General features: G+C 40.6%; 1 protein-coding gene across 1 annotated transcript; it reads right to left on the reverse strand.

Annotated features, from left to right (window-relative positions):
- Positions 1-5,501: 5,501 nt before the first annotated feature.
- Positions 5,502-9,242, reverse strand: setmar (SET domain and mariner transposase fusion gene). The gene is made up of 2 exons (XM_084348073.1): positions 9,073-9,242; positions 5,502-6,351 (listed from the first exon to the last, which is right to left on the reverse strand). Exons 1-2 carry the CDS (start codon positions 9,190-9,192, stop codon positions 5,554-5,556), a joined length of 918 nt encoding a protein of 305 aa, XP_084204199.1. The 5' UTR covers positions 9,193-9,242; the 3' UTR covers positions 5,502-5,553.
- Between the last annotated feature and the right edge of the window lie 3,261 nt (positions 9,243-12,503).

Genomic DNA, 12,503 nt, shown 5'->3' on the forward strand with positions numbered 1-12,503 from the left:
TGTAGGTAAGATATGTATGTGTACGTCTGATCAGTGGTGAGAGCAGCTGCGGAGGCGGCTCCTCTCGAGCTCCAGAACTTCCTGCTGAGCCTGCTGCAGGTGTCGAGGGCCAAATTTAACTCAACATCTGTGAGGGGAGGAGCCGGTTTGAAAAACCCCATAGACATCCCCTTCCTCTTACACTGATGTGAAGCTGCAAGACAACACCTGCTTCATTATGCAGTGTCATAACAGAATAGGGTGTGTCGATGCGTGAGTCAAATTTCTAAAAAAACATCTTGAAATTCGGCTTTGAAAAACAGTCGGCTCCCCTGTTTTGACTTAGCTTGAGTATTTTCTGGCTACTGAGAAACTTAATGATCAAGGATCAAAGACTGTTGCAATACGTGTTGCTGAATCTGTTGATATAATCAAAACTATTTTTGATGGATCAAATCCTTCAAAAGATGTAATTAACCCCAGTTTGTCTACAGATTGCGACTTGAACCAGTGTTTCTTCTCTTATCAGTCATGAGATGAAAGACATTTCTCAAATTGGACTTTGAAATGCCTTCACCAGCTGAGACCCAGCTGATAGCCGCTGTATTTTTTTATTTGGCTGCAGGATTCAAGGCAAGGACATCTGCTCCCTCATAAGAGAGGTGCTCCATTTTTGCACAAATGGACTGCCAGTAGTAATTTCTCCACTGGTCACTCAGCCTCACTCCTTTATCAATGTGATACATGGCTCTCATAAGTATAAGTGTATCTGCAGCTTTTTGTCCTTTCTGAAGGCACTTGGCAAGATATCCAGGTTAAAGTCTTATTAGCCTAAATGGGCCTGCGGGGCTGCAACGGAGGGATCTCATATTCAGAACGCACCTCATTTACAAGAATTAAAAATCTTTAAATGAGACTGTGCGACTTATACTGAAGCCACAAGCAGCAGTTACAGGATAATAGCACACTGTTTTTCTCCTAACTTTAAGGTTTATGTTGACTCATTTGCTTTAAAGGAACAGTTCATTTTGAGAAACAGGCTTTTTTGATTTCCCTGAGAGCTTAATGACAAGATTGATACCACTTTCATTTGTATTCGGGCTAAATGTAGCCTACCTGAAGCCGTAACTATGGAGCAGAGCTGGAAACGAGAGGAAACAGCCAGCTTGGCTCCATTCAAAGGTAGCAAAGGTCACCTGTCAGCACCCCTAAAGCTCCGTTTACTTGTTAGTCTAGTTTAATCTTGAAACATGTCAATGTCAATCATGTTACATTGGCCACTGGTCACGAAATAGTACAGCACACGATACTTAAATAATGAAACAATAATTCAATAATTAAAAAGACACATTTTTGGACAGAGCCCGGCTTGCTGTTTCTAGTCTCAATTCTAAGCTAAGCTAAGCTGAAGAACTGCTGGCTTTGGCCTTACATTTGATGAACAAACTTGATAATGGCATCGATCTTCTCATCTTACTCTCCACAAGAAAGCAAATAAGCATATTTCCCAAAATGTCAAACTGTTGTTTTAAACACATCATCATCAGGCATTATAGAGGTAGAAGAAGTAGAAGTAAAATTACACATTTACTAGAAACATGTAATCATAGTAACCTACTTCCAAAATATTACAAAAGCAATATAAATGAGATTATACACACATTTTAAGTCATTTTAACTTATTGCATCACTGTAACTATGAACTGTAAGTATATCAACATGCAAAAGTGTAAATTTTCTTTCCACATCCTTAATCCCTGTAAATTTCTGTTTTACAAATATACTTATTAAATGCTAAGTTCTTGAACATCAAATAAGGGTCAACCACCTAAGTGAACTAAGCTACTCAGCCTTGCTAGCTAGTTCAACTATTTTTGGCAAAGGTTGAGATGTTTTGCTTTCAAAAGTGAAATGGTCTCACTTAAAGTGAGTTTTGTACCTACTAGAAGTGACAAAACTTCAACATAGAAGTAAAATAGACTACATATTTATGTCCGGCTCCAAAGTTTCTTTTTTTTAAAGTATTTTCTTGGCCTTATTGACAGAATAGTTCTGACAGGTGACAGGAAATGGGATGAGAGAAGGGGGGGATGACATGCAGCAAAGGGCCTCAGGTTGGACTCGAACCCTGGGCCGCCACAGTGAGGACAGGGCCTCTTTACATGGGATGCGTACTCTAAGAACTGAGCAACTGCATCTTCCCCCAAACTCAATATGTTTTGTTAATAGCAGGATCAGTAGTCACTTAAGCATCAAACATCACATTAACTAGGCTATAACATTTTGCTTCAGAAGTTGAAGCCACCACTATGCAAAGTCACCACATATATCGCTGATACCATTCAAACAAAGAGGACAATTATTCTCCTAAAAACATTTACTTTCCTTCTCTGAATCATTTTTCCACCACTCCTAACAAAAACATCATGAAATGGCAGCAGAGGCATTGATACTGTTTGTTTTTGAGGGTGTGGACGGGGTTCTGTGGGGAAGTTCACCTCACATGATTAACTGCTGGTTGCTAGGTGACCATCCTGGAAAGGAGCCATTCAGCTGCTGCCCAGTTTTCACCAGTCGTGCACCTCCGAACCAACCACTGCTGTCCAAATCACCTCCTGTACACACAGCCGGTTGCCATAGGGATTCCAGGGACATCTGACTCAAAAATGACGTGTCGGATGTGAAGAGAGAATATTTTTTTGTTGTGCTCGTCGTAGATTTGTTGCAAGGACGGTGGAATGTGGTTTATCACGAAGCTACAACAAAGGGGGGGCCACAAATTGAAAAAGATTAAGGGCTGCTTCTTCTCCTCAAATTAAATGTTAAATCTGTTGCAGAGGTAAAATATCAAACCAGTGTACACACGGTTCAGCTGATGTTGGAGAGAGAAACCTTGACCCAGAACTTCCTATACACTTCTATCCTTTGGTTTGAGAAATACATCTGTATCTCTTTTCTCTCTGCATAATCTCTGTCCTAGTTTCTCCAAGGCCATGGCCACAGCTAACAAAAAGCTGCTTCCTCTACACGGCAGAACTGTATTTCCAATAATAGGAACTACTGTAAAGAAACTGCTATAAGAACTCTATATTATCTACTGCTGTGACAGTTCCTTCTCTCAGACAGAGGGTGCATTAGACGCTCTGCAGATGTCAGTAAGTATTGTTTTCTTTTTGTATTGCTCTACTGCCGTATGTGCCCAGTCGAACTCTGTTCACTTGGAGAAGTTTAAAGGGATAGTCAGTCATTTTGGTACTCATAGAGTCAAATATACTGTTTTGTTGTGCTGACCTCTGTTAAATTTGAAACCACCGTTAGCAGCTTCTCAGCTTAGCTTTACGTCTGGAAATGGAGAAAAAGTTAACTCGACTCTGTCTTAAGGTAGGCCAAAGAAAACAGCCTACCAGCAGTAAGCTACTATTACAAATATGCACAATATATTATGCAAGTCAGTTGATCAATTATATTATATGAGGTGTGAAGTGCTAAAATTCAAGATTACTTACTTATTTGTCCCGAGGGGAAATTTAGTGAACATAAAGGCTGCCACATAAAAAATCCACACACTTGGTGCAGAAACAGACACAAGTGTCAGCATGTTTAAAGGACCATACATGTCACTGTCCACTGTCAGCTTCTTTAATCTAATTTAATTTTAAATATGGACAACTGACTTGCATAATATATGGTGCATAATTATGATAGTAGCCTACTGCAACTTCACTTTTTTTTTTTTTTACCATGTATATCACTTCACTGCTAAAAGAAAAGAAAGCAGACTCACTGCCAGTTGCAGTGTCTTATTTTGATTTTCAGACTTTGTTCAATGATTGTCATTATTAATGGTTAAATGAATATAAATCACTGAATATAAAAATTATTAATCAAAATCAGTTAAATGTAAACGTTAGTGCTTTTTATTCAGAAAACCCACAGTTTGCATGTCTACTTTGATTGTTTACAGGGCACACCTGCCACATCCAATATGGCAGATGCGCTAATGTACCGCGGCAATGGGCCAACACAGTTGATGTGGCGTGTACGTATATGTCTATGAGGTGAACCACCATAAGCTACTTAAGCCACCTGTTGCAAGCTTGTTAAACTATAGAGGTCTTTAGAGCCTCAGAGGTCCTGGTGGGTGGATTTTGCATTTGAGGACAGAGACAGTGTAGCTCTAAGCTAAGCTAACCTAGCCAGATGTTTCTTTTAGCTTCATAATTACTGCAAAAACATGAGCGCGGTATCAGTCTTCTCCTCCAACTCTGCAAGAAAGTGAATAAGCACTTTTTTTTTTAAGCATGTCTGACTATTCCTTTAAGTTGAGTTCCTTTAAATGATTCCTGATTGAACATCAGATCAGGTACAATGCAAAGAACAGTCCATGTTGTAAAGAGAGAAATCTCAGGTAACCCTCACAGAGGAGAAAATATAGGTCACAACAACATCCTGCGCCACCCACCTCTCCACTGGGTGACACAGAAACCAATCAACTTGACAGAGGTCTCCGATTGGCAGAGGGCTTCCATCTCCCCCCATCATTTAGTCTCTCTCAGCCCCACTGTGGCTGGAGCACTGGTCCCATTTCTGGATGAAACACGGTCTCCATCCTAATTAACCCAGATGTGGATATTAATAAGATCAAAGCAGGTCTAGACTAGAAACGGGGCAGATTGAAGGGAGAAGGTCCTGATTTCAGAATGGTCACATTAAAGTGGGACACCTTCGCCCCTCCTTTGACAGGGGAATAAAGTCTGTTTCTATATAAAAAAATCCCCCTGGCCCTTTTTAATTGCTCCCACCTCTCTGGAGGTTTGAGCGCAATGGAAAGCTGAGAATATCTACAAAGGAAGGCTGCGTAGCATGAAGACAGAAAAGAAATGTCAAGTTGATGGAAACATGACATTACAGCTATTTCTTTAACTGAGAATTTGGATGTTTTGTTTTTGTTTGACATGAAATCGTATTTCAAGGTTTGACAACGCTGAAGGTGTAAAGATCTATTCTGTGGCCTATGTGGCTAATAAAAGAAACCTATTAAACAGCGCTCCTCTCATCTCTGTCAGTGCAAATGATGCTTCTGCCCTTCCAGATTCATGTGTCATGTGAGAAAAAGGACTCATATGTGCCAGGACAAGATTACAGCTGCGAGACTGTGAATCCGATGGGAAATGTCCCACACAGAACAAGTTCCCCCTGTCAGATGAAATGGATTGTACAAGTGATAGAACGGACGGGAATGTCAACAAGTTTTCTCTCTCAGAAAAATAAGACTTGTTTTTCTGCCTTGAGATCTAGTTTGCATCATCTTACATTGAGTGGGAAACAGTGCCAGCTCAGGAAACACCAGGGGGAACCAAACAGGAAACAATGACTGGCACAGACATGACTCACCCAGCTGATTGTTGGTATGGAGCCACCGACATGTTGCATTGTTTTGTGCTAATGAGTGATTTAAACACTTCAGGGGAAACTGAAAATAGACAAAGAGAAAACCAAATACACAAAAAAGAGAGACTGCATCAGGCTTTACAAAAGGTTTTATTTAAATAAAACAAACAAACAAACAAACATTCAGTTGAGAATGGATAAATCCAGCGGAAGGAACTGAACACAGTTGTTGGCACCACAGTGGCACTCTTTCCTCTGTGGTCCATCTGTCCGACTGGCCTGTACGGCAGCGTCACTTTGAGTGGACGGCAGCTCTACAGGAGGTTGGTTACTGTATCCTCCTGAGTAATCGAACGTCAGATCTTCTTGTGCGTCAATGTCCCGTCCAGCAAACAGCGCCAGCCTGGGGACCACTGAGTGCACACGGACCGGCTGCATGTACAGGTTGGGCTGGCAGGAGTGGTTGAGAAAGCGGCCTACGTTTCCAACCACAGCAGGGTCCACAAACGTCTCAGTGACAGAGCCCCCGCCTGCATGCTCCCGTACAGCAATGATGTAGTTATTGTCCTCAGATCTTTGGGCAAGCTGTCTGCGTCTAGCCTCCTCAAAGTTGATCACCTCTCCTGCATACTCGCACACAAACATCCCGTGGGGGATTGCCTCCAGTGTCCGGACTCCCCAGCCCCTATTCTTGGTGCTGTAAACCTCCAGTCTGACTCTCGGTCCACTCTGCACCACCCGGTTAGAACAGGCGTCACTGCAGGTGCAGAGGGCATTGCACTCAAACACAGGTGAGCTGTAACCAGATTCTGTCCTGCTGAGGTTCAGCAGTGTGCCGGTGGTGTCGTATGCCTGCCCATGTGTCTGCAGGCAGGAGCAGCTCTCTGTGAGGCAGGAGTGGGAGAGGCAGGAGCATCCAGGAAGGGTGACCTCACTGGGGTCAACAGTGCATCCTGGTCCCTGGATATTTTCTGGGGAATACTGAAAAATGACAACAAAGACAACAAAGTTAGCAAACCTTTAAATAATGCTAACTATTTTAGTAATTGATAAACTGTAAAGCCAGAAGGATATTGGCCTATCACAGATATATTGATATCTGCATATTATGTTGTCTCTTAAGAACTCTTTTTTTCTAATCATCAAACACTCCCATCAAAGTTTACTGTTTCAGTGCACTGATGTCATTTTAGACAAAGTTTATCGTTGATCTGTGAGATATCCTGCCGCTGTTTGATAACCACATTTGAGGGATCATTGCAAAAACTGTGTGTATATTGGCTGATGTATTGATGTTGGACAGTCATTGGGTTTTTCTGGTTGTGTTTGTCTTATTGAATAGTAAACTGAATGAATATTTGAGTTTTGGACTGTTGATCAGACGAAACAAGATATTTTAGATGCTGCCTTGTGCTTCATGAGACTGTGACAGGGAGGTTTTAAACTTAACATGTAATCAAGAAAATAAAATATGGAGAAATCATAATTCCAATTTAGTTAATTTTATGGTAAACGTGGTTTGGAGCACAGTTTTGAATGCTTTGCAACTTGAAACCCATCACCTTACTTTAACAAGCACATGAAGCTATAGTTTTACCACATTCAGTGATCTGATTTGCATGTATTTTTTTTTTTTTAAATGGTTGCATGCAGGAGTGTTGGTTCTGGACTTTTTGATTCCCTGCACTGTGGTCAGATGATGAGGCAGTAGCCTGTAGTGATTTGCTGCCATCTGCTGGTGAAATGGGGTATTGTTTTTTTTAAATATATATTTAAGATGAATTAAGATTAAGATTTTTTAAAGGTGCCATTTGTTAGAAAATTAGATTTTTGAGGGTCAATCACAACTAGTCAAAAAATGACTCTTCAGGACGGCGGCGACCCTCCTACAATCCTAAAGTGTCATTATTTGACGAGCTGGGAATGAGACTCAAAAATCAACTTTTCTTACAAATAGCACCTTTTAGACTTCTCTCTTTCTTTTAATTCTTTTAAAAATCGTAATGATAAATAAAATGCATTATAATTATTATTAACATTATGTTTCCATTATTTCATGTTTTCCTAACAACTGTCAACTAAGTCTTTTCTTATAGTGTATTTCTTGGCCTTTTGCTTGGTGGTGGTACCATGCAGTTAAAATTAATTTAGAAAAAGCACAAGTTTACAGAATAGCAGCATCACAATACCTCCACAGTTTTCATTTTTGAGGTTCAAGGCAAATTCTGAGATGAGTGTGGCTGGGGTGGGTGTCGTCTTTTGGTATCCTTTGGGCTCTGTGCAGACAGCTCACTTGATATCACTGATGCTCTGTAGACGGTACCAGTGATGTTCTGGGTGGTTTTATTCGCCTGCTCTAGAGCCTTCCTGTCCTGAGCCGTGCATGAAACATGTCACTTTGTGATGTTTCCAGTCAGGATGCTTTCTATTCTCCTCTTATTTGAGCTAGTCAGATACCTCTGCCATCACTAGTGGTATATCACAGGTATATTGGTATCAGTCTATATGTTTTGTGATAAATAACAAAGATATGTGTGTGTTAGAAACAGTGTCACGTTTACATAGTTTGTCCACCAGACAATTGACAATTGACAAGTCTACAATATTTTTTTAAACAACATTTCCACCTCAGTACATACAGGCAATGTGGTCACAAGTTTAAAAAAAAAAACCCAAAAGTTTGTGTTTATGTTAGAGAATTAGTACGATTAGATTAGTATTATGAAGTAGTATAGTATAGTTGAATTATCAGCGACAGTCGGGCCACAGTATCTGTTTACGTTAAAGGCAGTGACACTGATGACAGTGATACAGTGGCAGCATGCTCTCTGGAGGGATCTACCGTATGTCCATCTGTTCCCAGAGCACATGAGGAGAATGCAGAGTCATAACTCAAAGCTCATTCTCACTGTGACTCACATTTTAATGGTGGACACAGTATATGTTGTCATGCATAGCCTAATTGATATCCAGGTTTATGCTCCAGTATATATTATTATATATAATAAAAATATTGATGGCTGAATTCCCTTCAGCTGCTATAGCTTTTGGGCTCACTGCCTTGCTTGAATACAACAGAGGTATCATTAAAGGGGCACTATGTAGTTTTGGGGAAGAAATTCAAACTCAAGATTTTAATATTTACAATATTATTGAGCTAATAATACAAACTCAGAAATATTATTTTGAAAGGCGGCAGGGTCCACCACATATAAACAAAGTAAGACAGTATGAAATGATGTTGTCCTTTAAGGTCAGTTTGTTTATTCAGTTTATTCAGTGATGAAAATAAAGAGTTTGTTTATGCATTAAAAAAACAGTCAATAAAGATATTTCTCCTCTGATTAACGTATCTTACCCAAAACTACACAGTGCCCCTTTAATGTTAATAGTAACACCTGTGTTTTTCCTAATCTTACAAGTCTGAAGTGAAAGAAAGGCACATTTGAGGAGCAACTAATAGCCTGTACTGTGTGTAACTTGTAGCTCCAACACATATTCACAGGTTTATTTTCTACACTTATTAGTTCCACTATATCTTACAACGCTTCTTCTCCGAGAAGCAACAGAAATATGTTGGACTTGGGGATTGTTTACGTTGCTAAAAAATGTATACAGCATTTACTGTAACGACAGAGTTGGTCCTGTATGTTCAGCTCATGGGGTTCACATAACGTTACAGACATGCTGCGTTCACGTTACCTGAAATGTCGGAACTGTCCGCACACCTGAACTCCTCTCAGTTAAAACAGGAACATTTTCCAGACCGTTGCTCAAATCCACATGTTGTGTGTCTTCATTCATGTCCGAGGTGAAGTCCATCCACTGAAGTTCCTACCAGCGACAGAAAAGCTGCAAAAACTCAAACCAAGAAGCGGCAACTTCCGGTGGTTTGATTACAGACGAGCTCCCCCTAGTGACGCATCTGTGTCATTACACCGCTGTAATTATACAGCTTCTGGTTTGACCATCTGGCCACACTCAGGACAAAGTGGGCAGAGGCTCATTAAAGACAAATACAGCACAGCATGGGATAACTGTTTCATCTAGACTGCTGTGAGGGTGAGACAGGAGAGGGTTACTTGTTAGAGACAATAAATGAACGTGCCTCGCAGTGTCACACCTATTTGCTCTGATGAACCTATTTATTCAAAAAAATTTTCTTGGCTTCTTTCTTTCCTTGCTCAATATTTTTTTTCCCTCACACCTGCAGTTATTCATCATCATCATCATCACCATCCCTGAGCAGAAGTAGTTTTTAAGTACAGTATCCTGTTTCATTCCGACAACTGCAGTAATGTCAATTGGCCAGCAGATGGCAGGAGGGGTTAGTCAAAGTATCTGTTATTCTTCTTTTGAATCCACAGCTTAACTTCTGCATGGCAAGCAAGAAGAGATGATGCTTTGACAACAAAGGGAATCAATGAAAATATATTGAATAAGCCACAATCTTGAAATCACATTTAAAATAGTTAAAATATGCTATGTTTGTGTCTTAAAAGGCTAATTTACCAAGTTCTTTTCATGTGTCTAATGACAAAGCCTGCTCTTTTACACTGATCCTTTGGTCAAGGCCTTTTCTCACTTGAGGTTACACAATTTGACTGTGTTTGTTCAACACTGGTGTTTACTGTCAGCCAGCAGCTGATGTTTCCAGACCGGTTTGACATGAATGTATTGCACATGGCCGGAGAGGAGAGTGAAAAGTAACTTTGCCGGAACGTTCTTCTTTTTTCAGGAGACACAGCGAGTAGTGTTCTGTATCCACGCCTAACCTTTCTAAGGTGTTACGCTGCTGTCATGTGTAATTGATACGCAGTGGTTAATTCTCTGGTGGCTATCCGAGGCAGATGGGGGGAGGTCACATTGTCAGCTGGCATTTCCACGCTGCACACAAGTGACCAAGGATTTTCCTTTGAGAATCAGCCTTCATCTTCGTCCTTGGGCAAAATTAGCGCTGTCACTTGTTAGTCCTGCGTCTAGCTTTCAGAGATTGCATACTCCATCACGAGCTGGGATGTTAGAAGTGAGCGGTACGAGTATTTGACAATGAACTGATTGGCAGTTTGACTGATTCGACAACAACAGAGGTTATTGCGGAGAAGAATGTGGGCTTCATGACTCAACGGTTGTGTTGTGCTCCATAATCAATGCTTCAAGAAGAAACAGCATGCAGAACACATGAGACATTTCTACAGACAATGACTTCACTTTAGTTGATCAGTTGGATTGAGTCCTGTGTGATGCCCCAAACCAATCCACATTCTCAACACTTATAATTTAATATACAGTTCTGTATACCACTGAATATGACTGACATGTAGCATTAGTTGTATGATTAAACATTCAAATGGATGTCTCATATATGCATGCCACTGTAATGTCTTAATCTCCACTTGTGTTTCTGTGTCACTGTTCTGTCAATTTAAAAAAAAGCAAATCAAACCAATAAGACAACTAAACAGTATTGGCCCTGTGAGGCTGTATTTGCATTTAACATTTTTGATAAATAATCATCAGTAATTAGGATATGATGACTGGTATAAGACAAGTTTTAGAACACAACAGTATTGTAACTTTAGAAAATGCCATCACCTTATTGTCATGCAGTCTTTAAAACCAGGGAAAAATAACACCTATGACATAATACAATATAACGCTAGCAGCTAGCTGTCTGAACTGGGAGCTTGGGGACCACTGCTAGCACAGGAGCTTTGGACCAGACAGGCCAGGGCTAGCTAACTTCAGTGGATATCTCTGTAATACAATACACAGACGACATCTTCTTCACATTCTCTTGATAATTTTAGTTAATTTCTGAATGTTTTCAACTAAAATTCTTCTTATTTTTTTTTAGCCTTTAATGGGAATGTCGATAGATTTGCAGGTGTCTGACCACTGAGTGCTGGACAGGCTCAAATGTTGACCTTATGGTGGCACTAGATGAAAAGTTAAAAAATTACAAACCCACAAATTTCATCCTAGGATTCATCCTCTGGGGACCATGAATAGTCAAAGTATGAAAAACATCAGTGTTATTCATCCCTTTGGCACCATGAATGTCTGTACAAAATTTCATAGCAATCCATCCAATGCTTGTTAAGACCAAAGTGTTGGACCGACCGACTGACAGACCGACATTGCAGTCCCAGGAGGCATGCTGCTAGCATGGCTAAAAATAACAGCAGTTTCAAAGGAGGTGCTGTCAGGATGAAAATAAAAAGGCATCAGACCCCTGAACATACAGTATATCTCAGAACTGGTGACAAGTTCAGAGACATACATCCAGCTAACTTTTAAATGTTACTGCAACTTATCTGAAGTTAAAATTAAAATAGCACTTTTTCATTTGCCAGCAGTATGAGATATGATCCAACAGTGGCCAGGGCCATGAAACCATTCCTCCCACACATCCTCGTGTTCATTATATTCTTTGGGCCTTAATTAAAGCCAGATTACTAAAAAAAACTGATGATTGCATTTTTAAGGATTTGGTGAAAAAGTTGCATAATCTGCTTTCTGTATCACACACTTTACAGCAGTAAGGCGTATTCTGTTTCATTTTTTATTTATTTTTAACAACATTTAGAAGACTTCAGAATAGCATTTGTTCATTTGTTGTCTTGAAGGTGCCTTTCCCGGAGTCTGTAATGTGAGTCTACGTCGTGGTTCTCATTGTGTCGTCTGACAACGGGGGATGAAACAGCTTCTCTTGCTCCAGACGAAGCAGGTTGTTGGGGATCTTACACAGCGCTGTTGTCAGGGATCCTTTGGCTTTAATGAGAACACACACACACACACTCAAACACACACACACACACACACACACACACACACACACACACACACACACACACACACGCACGCACAGAGAAGCAGAACTTTGAGGCTGGACTACAATTGGTTGGAGAGTTAATGAACCAAAGGCATGATAGAGCTTGTTCTCGGGGGAGATTATCAACAACAGTCCAGCACTCCCTCTGCTACTGCGCTGATTGACTTGGCCTCAAATTGGCTGCGATGCTTCTCCCAGCTTGCGAGGGAAGCTGCGCCATGGCCTAGTCGATGCACTCGTGTCTGGTCTGACAGTGGAGAACAAAGGAATTTTCAAAGGTTTCCTTCGTCTGCCTTTG

Source organism: Pagrus pagrus (genome assembly GCF_965226575.1).
Source record: "Pagrus pagrus genome assembly, chromosome: 3".
NCBI lineage: Eukaryota > Metazoa > Chordata > Actinopteri > Spariformes > Sparidae > Pagrus > Pagrus pagrus.

Coding starts and splice junctions, on each gene's coding strand:
- setmar (XM_084348073.1), bottom strand. CDS start 9,192: ATGGACTTCACCTCGGACATGAATGAAGACACACAACATGTGGATTTG. Junction 6,352..9,072: donor GGACAGTTCCGACATTTCAG/GTAACGTGAACG, acceptor GTCATTTTTCAG/TATTCCCCAGAAAATATCCA.